Source organism: Phocoena phocoena, chromosome 16 (assembly GCF_963924675.1).
Source record: "Phocoena phocoena chromosome 16, mPhoPho1.1, whole genome shotgun sequence".
Lineage (NCBI taxonomy): Eukaryota > Metazoa > Chordata > Mammalia > Artiodactyla > Phocoenidae > Phocoena > Phocoena phocoena.
Window position 1 is genome coordinate 47,826,230 of NC_089234.1, and position 13,991 is coordinate 47,840,220.

General features: G+C 43.6%; 1 protein-coding gene across 1 annotated transcript in view; it reads left to right on the forward strand.

Annotated features, from left to right (window-relative positions):
* The first annotated feature begins 1,395 nt into the window (after positions 1-1,395).
* The window catches only part of ANTXRL (ANTXR like), a 44,069-nt gene continuing 31,473 nt past the window's right edge, over positions 1,396-13,991 (forward strand). The window contains exon 1 of the mRNA XM_065893914.1: positions 1,396-1,673. Coding sequence (XP_065749986.1) covers positions 1,396-1,673 — 278 coding nt within the window. The remainder of the gene's footprint in view (positions 1,674-13,991) is intronic.

Here is a 13,991-nt window from a genome sequence, read left to right on the forward strand (position 1 = left end):
CCAATCCCATAAGCAAAGAGACATCATTACCCCTCATTTTACTTGTTCAAGGTCCCAAGGCCGGACTTTTGTCCTCCGAGGTCCAGGCGCCGGCTAAGCGAGGGGGTCCCTGTGCAGGCCGATCACTCTGCCCGGGAGCGTTCGTCCAGCACCCAGTCTGGGTCCTCCCGCCAGTGCCCAGGTCCAGCTGAAGAGGCAGAGCTCAGCTGGCGGCGCCCTCAGGGCCAGGTCTCCAGACCCTGCCCAGCCTGAGGGAGCCAGGCGCCCAGGACCAGCCCTCAGGCTCCTCAAGCCGCCTAAATGGGGGCCGGGTCCCACGGACTGTGACCCATGGAGACCGCCGCCGCCATTAGGTCCCGGAGGCGGGTTTTGGGGAGAGGTTCGGCAACTGCTTCAAGGCCTGGGCCCAGTCCGTGGGCGGCCATGGCCAGGGCTCCACAGCCCTCAGCCTGTCCCCGGACCTCCAGCTCACCTGGCAGCCTGAGACCGGAAGGCCTGGAGGGCCCCGGGCAGAAGGCCGCAATCCACCCCTCACCGCACTCCCTGCCGCGAGGGCCGCTGGGAGGATGACTAAGGGTCACGTTCTTACGGAGTTAATTGCCGCAAGTTAACAGCTGCGAGCCCACCACGCCCCGCCCCCCCATTAAGTTTTTGCATGTCTTTCCTTGGAGCAGAGACAAGCCATCGTCACTCAGCCCTCTGTGAATTTCTGGTCCACAGACCCTGTGAGCATAATGAAATAGTTTTTGTTTTGTCACTCAGCTTGTGATGGCTTTTACAAAAAGTAGATAACTGGCATGCCCTTCATTCACAAGGGACTTTGACATCCTTGCAGGACCTTCTTCCCCTTCTAGATCCTTCCATCCACTGGGTCACATGAATGACCACTGCAACACTCTACACTCCCAGTTCCTGGACCTCCTCCCCCACAGCGATGTCCTCATCTAAGCCACCTCAGCTGCCCTCTTTGAGCTGACAAAAAGGCAGGATTTCTCCAGGATTTTAATGGCCACCTGAGAGGGTCTGGGATGAGGAACAAACGGAGGCCTCATCTTACTGCCCCTCCAAAGAGCCCCTGACTCCCCCCTTGGATTGTCAACAGGCAGGACACTGAGCAGAGCTGCAGGTCACAAAGTCACCATGCCAACCTTCCTGTCCATCATAAGGGACATCACAGGGAATTCTGCCCCCTTGGGGCGGGGGAAGGGCCATCCCCCAAGGCCGGCCATCTTTGCCTCTTCAGCCCTCAGGTCAGGTACTGGGGGAGGCTCACAGCTTTGGGGAAAGGGCTAGAGGGGCCAAGGACCCTGGGAACGCGCAGACACAGCAGAGGCCGGCGCCTCAGGTGGCCTGAGTGGCCGGCGTCCAGGGGGGCCGCAGGGGCAGCCAAAAAAAATGGGAAGCAGCGGGTCTGGTGTGCCGGGGCCCACGCTCTTCCTGCTGCTGGTGCTGCCGCCGCCACTGCTGAGCGCGGGGAGCTTCCAGCACGACGGTCCAGGCTGGAAGGACTTCCACCACCTCAGTCTGGACTGGGGGAACCTCTACCGCCACCTCATCCAGGACGCGGGAACCTTCCACCACCTCCGCGGCCCCAGCACCTGGACCCGGAAGAGACGGGCAAAAGACGAGAACTCCTGCCAGAGCTCTTTTGACCTCTACTTCATCTTGGATATGTGAGTGGCCCCCCTGCCCCTGACGGCGCCATTGGTAGTAGTAGTGCTGTCTCTGATGTCAGTGTGGGCAAGACTTGGCTTAAACAGACGCCAGCTTCTGTGAGGGGAGAGGGTAGAGTAGTCTTGGTCAGACCTCTGTGGCCTCCCTCCTTGTCCTGAGGCAGAGGGAGTGACCCGGGCATTCGTTTCCTGGGACTTTTTCTTTGGGAAAGGAAAAAAGGCCACCATAGGTTTCTGGATGGCTCTCAGCTTGACTAGGACCTGTGGCCGGCACGCCCCTTAAACAGCTAGAGGGGCAGGTGGTTAGGCGCTATCTTCTCAGCCATTGGGAGAAGCTCACTTTGGGTTTGGGGTTGTGTTTTTTGTTTTGTTTTTTTTTTAACCGAATGACCTCTGTTTTTCCTGGGCCCCAGAGAGATTGCCGTGTCATCTGTTAGGCATTCTCCTAGTGTCACTGCTTAGGAAGTCCTTTGCTTGGCTGGTTCTAAATGTTTTGCTTCTTCCTTTGACAACTTGGAGACCCACGTTACAGTTTGTGTGCACTTGATGAACACTTTGGTCTTTCTGCATGTGGCTTTGGGAAACCTGGGCTGTGCATTAGGTACCTTCTGGCCCTCAAGGAAGGAAAGGGATGGGCTGGTCTTCAGACTGGAGAGATTGCCTTGGTTCCATTTTCAACTCCTCTGTGGGACTGAGGATAAATTTTACTTATTCGGTAATAACAGTGGTTTGACTCCCAATATCACTGAAGCACTTTATGGTCCCCAAAGCCCGTTACTGCACATCTGCCATCCTCAAAACAATACTGGGATATAAAGCAGGGAAAGTATTGGCACATTGCAATCTCCTGTAAAGGGGAGCAGGCTCCCAGAGTTTGGGTGAAGTAGCCCAGAGGCTGATGGGGGTGACAGAACCCAGGCTTCCTGTGTTTCCCTAATTCCAGCATCCCAGTTTGTACTTCCCCTGATTCCTCTTATTCTCTGTGGAGACTGATGACTGGGGGGGATGGGTGCCCCAGCCCACTAGCTTCTAAGCAGAGGCAGTAGAGGTGGGAGCACCCTGCTTGCTAGAAGAGAAATTCCCTCCTCACGGTTCAATGGCAGGAATTCTGAGATGCCCTGGGCACATCTTGTCGCCCAGGGTGGTAGTGATTCCCCTCTTGGGCATTGGGGTTGGGGATGTATGGGCATTGTAGGGGGATGACAGCCTCTTTGGGTCAGCCTTTCCAGAGAGTGGCAGTGAGTCCAAAGGGTCCTGTCAGCTGCCATCCTGTTACAGGGCCACTGCCCACACCCCTGCTGTCTGCAGTCAAGCCCAGTGTGGGCACAGCACAGCCCCAGGATGGATGGGGAAGGGCTCTGGGGACAGGTGGGTCACTTATTATGTTTCAGGAATGTGCTGAACATTAAGAACAACCAAGAGCTTGAGGAAGTAGGTTCTATATCCCTACTTTAAGGTGATGAAACTGAGGCTGGGAGTACTAAATGATTTGCTCAATGTCAATCAAAGTTAGTTTGCTGCAAAACATTAAATAGTGGAAGGATGCTCCCCTTTCCTCTCCTCCAAGAAGGGTGTGAGGTAGGGGGACTAGAAAGGCACCAGAGAAATGGCTTCCTGAGCCAGGTTGTCCCCACTTCCCACCCCTCTCACCCACCCCCCTCCCCCACCTCCTGCCTCCTTTGGCTTCTTAAGTGCTGGGAGGCAGCACTGATCCCTCTGACATAGCTGGTGTAGCTGTAGTTCAATGTAAAGGGTGTGGGTCTTCCCATGAAGGCTGGGAGGGCAGGAGAGAAAGGGGAGCAACTCAAGCTCAGTCCTGGTCAGGTTCCGGGACTGAAGCTGCTCCACAGACCCCGCCCCTTACTGTCAGTAAGACACTTGCCTTTCAGGCTGGCCAGGTCTGAATCCTGCCGGATTCTGCAAATGAGAAGGGGAGCTGGGGATGTCCAAAAGAAGGCCCTGCACACCCATTTCTCAGCCCCAGGCCATCAGGGAGGAGTATGCCTACAGCTTGGCCACAGTGGGCCAGGCCAGGCTTGTCTGAAAGCACAGTACACTCAGCCCCAGGGAAGGAACAGCACTCCCTAGGAACTATGCTCTTTTAGTCTAGTTGAAGAAAACCAGCTTGACAAGATTTTCCCAGAATGTGAGGACAGCCTTCCTCCTGATGTCCCCTGCTACTCTTGCGGAGGGGGGAATAATGACCACTGAGGAGGCAGCCCCAGCTTTGCCGTCAGGCAGACTCCACTCATCAGTCATGCGGCCTAGGGCAAGTCGCCTCACCTCTGTCTGCCTCAGTGTCCCCATCTGTACAATGGGGACTTCATACCCACCTCACCAGGTTGTGATGAGGATGAAGGGGAGTTTATATGCTGGTTTGCCCAGCATGTGTCAGATGCAGTCGTGGAGGATGAGCATAAAATAAACTTCCAGGGAAGGCAGAGTCACACACCCTGGGAACTCCCCGGCACTGCAGGGGCCCCTGATCCAGCCCTGACTCCGTGGCTCACTCTCTTCGCATGTGCCCTTTGTGGGGAGGTGGGGTGTGGGTCAGACACCTCTGCTGGTGGCACTCCCAAGGTTCTCTGGATCTTTCATCCATTGGCGAACAGTCTTATCCATTCTCTCATTCCCTTGTTCATCTACTCACTGAAATAATTACTGGAAAACTGCCATACTCCAGTCACTGTTTTGGGCAGTGGGAATAAGGCAGCAAACAAAACTTGAAAAAGTCCTCATCCTCTTAGAGCTTTCATATTAGGAGACAAGAAATAAATAAATCAGAGAGGAAATATTGTGTTAGATGGAGATAAACACCAGGGGGAAAATCAGGACAGGAGGATGGGAAGTGCTGAGGGAAGGGCTGTTCTAAAGATGTGCTCAGGAAAGGCTATGCTGACAGACTGGAAGGTGAGGAGGTGGGAGAGGGTAGGTGCTGTTTGAGCAGAGGAGCTGTGATTGCACTGTTTCTAAAAGGGTCACAGTTAAAGGGCACAAGGGCAGAGCCTGGCAGGAGACCAATGACGGGCCTTGTGCAGGGATCCAGGGAGGAGATGATGGTGGTGTGGACCAGTAGGTACGGGTGGCGATGATGGAGCTCTTTTGAAGGTAGAGGCCACAGAATTCCAGACAGAATGGATGGATGGAGACCAGGTGTGTCCCTAGACTCAGGGTAAGGGTAGAGTAGGAAATCAGACTTATCACTGCGTCTTCTTAACAACTATGTGTAAATGTTATTACCACTGTTTTACAGATGAGGAAAGGAAGCTGCTCAGGGCCTGGGAATAACCACCAAAATCCTCAGATAGGAAAATGTGGAGCTGGAATTAAAACTCTAGAGTATCTGATTCCAAAGCCATTCCAAAGACTCCAAGACTGGGTGGGTCCCTGAGAACCCCTCCAGTGGTTAGAAGCAAAACCAGTGTCTCACCTGCAGGAAGGTCTTGAGTGGTTCACTCTCAGCTCCTTCATTAGATTCCTTATTCATTGGTTCCTTCGTTAGGCTGAATTGGATGAAAATGACAGACCCTCCCATGTGCCCACAGTACTGGCCAGTGGCCTATGAAGGCCAGGGAGCTGCAGGCTAAGGGAGTGGCCTGTGCAAAGGCCTGAGGAATGAGGCCCTCAGGTGATCCCAGAGGATCCAGGTGTGTAGAAGTTGGTCGTGGGGGAGAAGGAGAAAGGAGGGACACAGGCCAATGATGTGGCCCTGGGCCCATGTAGGTGGTGTGTTCTTCACATTTTATCAGAGGAGAAATGGATCAGATCTGCATTTTCAGAAGAACCCCTTGGCTGCCTTGGGGAGGATGGGTAGGAAAAGGAAAGACTGGAAGCAGCAGCTGAAGTAAAAAAGAGAAGGGTCCAAGGAGGTCCCAGGCAGCTGGAGAAAGGCAGGTAGGAGCCCAGGGTGGATGTGCCCAATGAGAGGAGAATGAGGAGACAGAACCCAGAGGAGCACCCACATGTGGGGCAGAGTGGAAGAAGAGGGGCTGGCCAAAGAGGAGAGAAGCAGAGCACCAGGGACAGAGCGAGGCAGGATGTTCAGTAGGAAGTGCCTTGGCATCAACACCTGTGCGAGGGTACTGACAGAAGGAGGATTAAGTGGTGCTTTAGTGCAGGCCTGACAGGCTCGGCTGATCTGGGAGGAGCTCTGGAGCTGAAAGGCACCCTCAAGGTTGTCCCAAGTTGGGCCAAATGATTAGGCCATCAGTCACTGCAGGTGGCTACCTGAGGAAGGGAGTGACCTTGGGCAAGGAAACTCTGCACATGAGGGGTTCCTAGAGCTGATGACAGCTGAAGGGACATCCTCAGAGTAATATCCAGACTCAGCATATCTGTGACCTTCACAGCTCCTCCCACAGCATGGATGAATGGAAGAATAGGGCTATGCAGGCCAGACCATTGATCTGTGTTCTCCTGTTTGTGGGTCATCTCATGTCTTGTTTTCTCCTTCTTAGGACCCCTCACAGTCCCTCATGGAGCTAGACATGGCTTATGTGCTTTGGTCAGCAGAGGACATTGAAACCTGTACCTATTAAACAATAACTCCCATTCATCTCTCCCCAACCTGTGGTAACCTCTATCCTATTTTCCGTATCTGTGAATTTGCCTATTCTAGGTACCTCATACAAGTAGAATCATACACTAGTTGGCCTTTTGTGTCTGACCTATTTCACTTAACAAAATGTTTTCAAGGTCCATCCATGTTGTAGCATGTATCAAATTTTCATTCTTTTTATGGCTGAATGATATTCCATTTAATGTATATACCATTTCCTTTATCCTTTTATCTGTTGATAAACACTTCAATTGTTTCCTCATTGGAGCTATTGTGAATAGTGCTACTGCAAACACTGGTGTACATGTAACTATTTGAGTCCCTGCTTTCACTCCTTTTGGGCATATGCCTAGGAATGGAACTGCTGGATCATGCTGTGCTTTTAATTCTGTGTTTAACTATGCTAACTATGCCATACTATTTTCCACAGTGGCTGCACTATTTTACAGTCACACAAGCAGTGTCCAAGGGTTTCAGTTTCTCCACATTCTCTCTGACACTTATTATTTTCCAAGTTTTGTTTTATTTTATTTTGTTTTTGATAATAACCATCATGAAGTGGTATCTCATTGTGGTTTTGGTTTACATTTCCCTAATGACTAGTGATGTTGAGCATCTTTTTATGTGCTTAATGGCCATTTGTATATCTTCTTTGTAGAGATGTCTATTTAAGTCCTTTGCCCATTTTTGAATTGGGTTGTTTGGTTTTGGTTGTTGAGTTGTAGGAGTTCTTATGTATTCTGGATATCAATTTCTTATCAGATATATGATTTGCAATTGTTCTTTCATTCTGTAGGTTATCTTTTCTTTTTTTAATATTTATTTATTTATTTGGCTTCATCCGGTCTTAGTTGCAGCATGCGGGCTCTTCGTTGAGGTGTGCAGGCTTCTCTAGTTGCAGCACGCAGGCTTCTCTCTAGTTATGGCTCATGGGCTCCAGAGTGTGCAGGCTCAGTAGTTGTGACACATGGGCTCTCTAGTTGTGGCACGCGGGCTCTAGCGTGTGCGGGCTCAGTAGTTGTGGCTCACGGTCTTAGCTGCCCCACAGCATGTGGGATCTTAGTTCCCCAACCAGGGATCAAACCCGTGTCCCCTGCTTTGGAAGGCAGATTCTTAACCATTGGACCACCAGGGAAGCCCCTCTCTTTTCATTTTTTTTCATGGTATCCTTTGTACAAAAGTTTTTACTTTTGATGAAGTTTGATTTATCTCTTTTTTCTTTATTGTCTGTGCTTTTGGTGTCATATCTAAAAACCATTACTAAATCCAATGTGATAAAGCTTTTCCCCTATGTTTTCTTATAAGTTTATTAGTTTTAGCTTTTACATTTAGGTCTTTGATCCATTTTGAGTTAATTTTTGTATATACTATGTAGGTGTAAGATAAGAATCTAACTGCATTCTTTTGCGTGTAGACATCCAATTTTCCTAGAATCATTTGTTGAAAATACTGTCATTTCCCACATTGGATAGTCTTGGTGGTACCCTTGTCAAAAACCAATTGAATACATATATGAGGGTTTATTTCTGAGCTCTCTATTTTATTCCGTTGTTCTATATGTCCTTATGCCAGTACCACACTGTTTTTGTCAAGCTATTAATACAATAGCTTTGTATTAAATTTTGAAACCAGAAAATATGAATCTGCCAACTTTGTTCTTATTCAAGATTTTGCTTATAGCTATTTGAATCCCCTGAGATTCCATATGAATTTTAGGGTGCCTTGAGGAGGTCTGGTTAATGCATAATGCAGAAGCACAATGAATATTTGGGAGAGGTCCATCACAAATGGGGGCATGTCATGCATGTTTCAATTCTGACTTAGTCTGATTGTCTTGCCATAGAAAACTTTATGATTTTCCTTATGTTTTAACAATGATTTACATATTTTAAAATTTCTTTCAGCAATGTATTCTAGTTTTCAATGTACTGGTCTTTTGCCTCATTGATTAAATTAATTCTTGAGTATTTTATTCTGTTTGATGATATTGTAAATGGAATTGTTTTCTTAATTTCCTTCTTGGCATGTTCATTATTAGTATATAGAAATATAACTGATTTTTATACATTGATTTTATATCCTATAACTTTGCTGAATTTCCTTATTAACTCAAACATTTTTTGTGAAATCTTTGGGGGTTTTTACATGTAAGATTATATTATCCAAGAACAGAGATGTTGACATGTTTTTTCCTTATTTTTCAATTTGGATGCCTTTATTTCTCTTTCTTGCCTAGTTGCTCTAGCTATAACTTCCAATGCTATGTTGAACAGAAGTGATGAAAGCGGGCATCCTTGTACTACTCTTCATCTTTGGGGAAAAGCTTTTAGTCTTCACCATTGATATGTTAGCTGTTTAGCCTTTATCATGTTTTTCATAGAATTTTTCTCTATTCCCAATATGAGTGTTTTTATGAAGAAGGGATTTTAGATTTTATCAAGTGATTCTACATCAGTTGAAATGATCACATAGTTTGGTTTCTCTGATATATTAATTTTATTAATTACATTGTTTGATTTTTACATGTTGAACCATCTTTGTATTGTGGAAATAAATCCTACCTTTTCAGATGCTGCTAGATTTTTTTGTTGAGGATTTTTGAATTTATATCCATATGAAATATTAGTCTGTACTCTTCTTGAAGTGTGTGTCTGGCTTTGGTGTCAGGGTAATGCTGGCCTCATAAAATACGTTTGAAAGTGTTCCCTCCACTTCAATTTTTTGGAAGATTTGGAGAAGGATTAGTGTTAATTCCTCTTTAAATGATTAGTAGAATTAATCTGTGAAACCATCTGGTCCTGGACTTTTCTCTGTTGGGAGATTATTGATTACTGATTCAATCTCTTTACTAGTTATAGGTCTATTCAGCTTTTGTTTCTTCATGATTCAGTTTGGGCAGGTAAGTGTGTTTCTTGGAATTTGCTAATTTCATCTAGGTTATCTATTTTGCTGGCTTACAAATTCCAGTGTTCTCTTATAATCCTTTTTATTTGTATAAAATCAGTAGTAGTGTCCCACTTCATTTTCTTTTTTTTTTTTTCTTTTGCGGTACGTGGGCCTCTCACTGTTGTGGCCTCTCCCGTTGCGGAGCACAGGCTCCGGACGCGCAGGCTCAGCGGCCATGGCTCACGGGCCCAGCTGCTCCACGGCATGTGGGATCTTCCCAGACCGGGACACGAACCCGTGTCCCCTGCATCGGCAGGCGGACTCTCAACCACTGCGCCACCAGGGAAGCCCCCACTTCATTTTCTGATTTCATTAATTTGAGTCATCTCTCTTTTATTTAAATCAATGGATATAAAGGTTTGTCAATTTGGTTGATCTTTTCAACATACCAATTTTTAATTTCACTGGTATTTCTCTATCTATTCTATATTTTATTTATCTCTGTTATAATCTTTATTATTTCTTCCCTTCTGCTACTTTGGGTTAGTTTTCATTTCTTTTTCCAGTTCCATAAGCTGTAAAGTTAGTGTACAGATTTGAGGCTTTTCTTCCTTTTTAATGTATTTGTCTACAGCTACAAATTTCCCTCTCAATTCTACTTTCACTGTATGTTTTGGTATGTTGTGTTTTCATTTTCAGTTGTCTCCTGGTATTTTCTAATTTCTCTGTGATTTCCTCTTTGACCAATTTGCTGATTAAAAGGGTATTGTTTAATTTCCACATATTTGTGAATTTCCAGATTATTTTCTGCTATTGACTTATAGCTTTATTTCATTGCGGTTGGAAATGATTTTAAGTTTTGGGGTGATTTCCATCATTTAAAAATTTTAAAGAAATGCTTTGTGGTCTAACAGGTACTCTATCCTGGAGAACATTTCACATGCACTTGAGAAAAATGTGTATTCTACTGTTTGGGAGAAGAGTGTTCTGTACATATCTGTTAGGTACAGTTGGCTTATGATGATGTTCACATACTCTATTCCCTTATTTCTCTATTTTCTTATATTTTGTCTGATTGTTCTATTACTGAAAGTGGGATTTTGAAGTTTCTAACTATTACTGTAGAACTGTCTGTTTCTCCCTTAAGTCTGTCAATGTTTGCTTCCTAAATTTTGCTTCTCTGATATTTGGTTCTTATCTGTTTATAATTGTTTTGTCTTCTCAATGAAATGACCCTCCTGTAATTATATAATGTCTTTCTTTGTCTTTTATAACAGTTTTATATGTAAAGTCTAGTTTGTTAATTATAGTCATCCCAGCTCTCTTTAGGTTTCTCTTTACTTGGAATATCTCTTTTCATCCTTTCATTTTCAACCTCCTGGTGTCTTAACATTGAAAGTGAGTCTCTTGTAGACATCATATGGTTGCATCTTTTTTGATCCATTCTGGCAATCTGTACCTTTTGACTGGAGAGTTTAATCCATGTACATTTAAAGTAATTACTGATAGGGAAGGACTTACATCGGACACTTTGCTATTTGTTTTCTACATGTCTTCTAGCTTTTTTCTCCCTAATTTTCTACATTTCTACCTTCCTTTGAGTTTAGTTGATTTTTTTTTTTTTTGGTAGCGACAGCTTTTGGTTACCTTTTCACTTCCTTTGTGTGAAGCTATTTTCAATATCTATTATAGACATTTTCTTTACAGTTACCTGGGTATTCATGGTTACAAGTTAATATTCTCATGTATGATATATATATTATATATATATGTAATTTTCCTGATTTTCTTTTTCTTTCTTTTTAAAAATCATTATTTGTATTCAAATATATTTGACATATATCAAATAAATTTAGATAGCACCTCTATCACATCACATAACTATTATTTCTTTTTTTGTGGTTGGAATAATTAGATCTAGTCTCTTAGAAAATTTGACGATTAAAATAAAATATTGTTGTCTATGTTCACTAAACTGTGCATTAGATATCCAAGATTTATTTGTCAACTATTTGCAAGTTTGTACCCTTAAACAACACTTCTTATTCCCTCAAGCCCCTGGTAACCACCATTTTACTCTGTTGTGACGAGTTGGGTTTTTTAGATTCACATATAAGTGATATCATAGAGTATTTGTCTTTCTCTGTCTGACTTATCTTACTTAGTGAAAAGTCCATCAATGTTGCCACAAATGGCAGGATGGCCTTTCTTATGGCTGAATTATATTCCATTGTATATACATATAACATCTTCTTTATCTACTCATCTGTTGATGAGCACTTAGGTTGTGTCTATATCTTGGCTATTGTGAATAATGCTGCAATAAACATGGAAGTGCATATATCTCTTCAATATCCTGTTTTCATTCCCTTTAGATATATACCCAGAAGTGGGATTGCTGGGTCATGTGGAAATTCTATATTTAATTTTCTCAGGAACCTCCATACTGTTTTCCATAGTGGCTAAAGCAATTTACATTCCCATCAACAGTGTAAAAGTTTCCTTTTTCTGTATGTCCTCACCAATGCTTGTTATCTCTTGTCTTCTTAATTATAGCCATTCTAACAGGTGTGAGATGTATCTCATTGTGTTGTTGTTTTTTTCACATCTTTATTGGAGTACAAATGCTTTACAATGTTTTGTTAGTTTCTACTGTACAACAAAGTGAATCAGCTATATGTATACATATATCCCCATATCCCCTCCCTCCTGAGCTTCCCTCCCACCCTCCCTACCCCATCCCTCTAGGTCGTCACAAAACACCGAGCTGATCTCCCTGTGCTATGCAGAAGCTTCCCACTAGCCATCCATTTTACATTTAGTAGTGTATATATGTCAGTGCTACTCTCTCATTTCATCCCTGCTTCCCCTTCCCACCCCCGTGCCCTCAAGTCCGTTCTCTACGTCTGCATCTTTATTCCTGTCCAGTACATTTATTAAATGTACTGAGGTCCATTAGGTTCATCAGTACCACTTTTTTAAATCCCATATATATGCGTTAGCATACGGTATTTGTTTTTCTCTTTCTCACTTACTTCACTCTGTACGACAGATTCTAGGTCCATCTGCCTCACTACAGATAACTCAATTTCGTTCCTTTTTATGGCTGAGTAATACTCCTTCGTATATATGTGCCACATCTTCTTTATCCATTCATCTGTTGATGGACATTTAGGTTGCTTCCGTGTCCTGGCTATTGTAAATAGTGCTGCAATGAACATTGTGGTACATGTATCTTTTTGAATTATTGTTTTCTCAGGGTATGTGCCCAGTAATGGGATTGCTGGGTCATATAGTAGTTCTATTTTTAGTTTTTTAAGGAACCTCCATACTGTATCAATTTACATTCCCACCAGTGCAAGAGGGTTTCCTTTTCTCCACACCTTCTCCAGCATTTATTGTTTGTAGATTTTTTGATGATGGCCATTCTGACCCGTGTGAGGTGATACCTCACTGTGGTTTTGATTCGCATTTCCCTATTGATTAGCAATGTTGAGCGTCTTTTCATGTATCTGTTAGCCATCTGTATGTCTTCTTTGGAGAATTGTCTATTTAGGTCTTCTGCCCATTTTTGGATTGGGTTGTTTGTTTTTGTGATATTGAGCTGCGATGGCAAATGAGATTGTTTCTTTAATTTCTCTTTCTGATCTTTTGTTGTTAGTGTACAGGAATGCAAGAGATTTCTGTGCATTAATTTTGTATCCTGCAACCTTACCAAATTCATTGATTAGTTCTAGTGGTTTTGTGGTGGCATCTTTAGGATTTTCTATGTATAGTATCATGTCGTCTGCAGTGACAGTTTTATTTCTTTTCCAGTTTGTATCCCTCTTATTTCTTTTTATTCTCTGATTGCCATGGCTAGGACTTTCAATACTATGTTGAATAGTAGTGGCGAGAGTGGACATCCTTGTCTTGTTCCTGATCTTAGAGGAAACGGTTTCAGTTTTCACCATTGAGAGTGATGTTTGCTGTGGATTTGTTGTATATGGCTTTCATTATGTTGAAGTAGGTTTCCTCTATGCCCACTTTCTGGAGAGTTTTTATCATAAATGGGTTGTTGAATATTGTCAGATGCTTTTTCTGCATCTGTTGAGATGATCATATGGTTTTTATTCCTTCATTTGTTAATATGGTGTATCACATTGATTGTTTTGCATATATTGAAGAATCCTTGCATCCCTGGGATAAATCCTACTTGATCATGGTTTATGACCCTTTAAGTGTGTTGCTGGATTCTGTTTGCTAGTATTTTGTTAAGGATTTTTGCATCTATGTTCATCAGTGATATTGGTCTATAATTTTCTTTTTTTGTGATGTCTTTGTCTGCTTTTGGTATCAGGGTGATGGTGGCCTCATAGAATGAGTTTGGGAGTGTTCCTGCCTCTGCAATTTTTTGGAAGAGTTTGAGGATAGATGTTAACTCTTCTCTAAATGTTTGATAGAATTCGCCTGTGAAGCCATCTGGTCCTGGACTTTGGTTTGTTGGAAGATTTTTAATTACAGTTTCAACTTCGTTACCTGCGATTGGTCTGTATTTTCTAATTCTTCCTGGTTCAGTCTTGGAAGGTTGTACTTTTCCAAGAATTTGTCCATTTCTTTCAGATTGTCCATTTTATTCGCATATATTTGTTTGTAGTAGTCTCTTATGATCTTTTGTATTTCTGTGGTGTCAGTTGTAATCTCTCCTTTTTCATTTCTAATTTTATTGATTTGAGTCCTCTCCCTTTTTCTCTTGCAGAGTCTGGCTAAAGGTTTATCAATTTTATCTTCTCAAACAACCAGCCTTGAGTTTTATTGATCTTTGCTATTGTTTTCTTTGTTTCTATTTCATTTATTTCTGCCCTGATCTTTATGATTTATTTCCTTCTACTAAC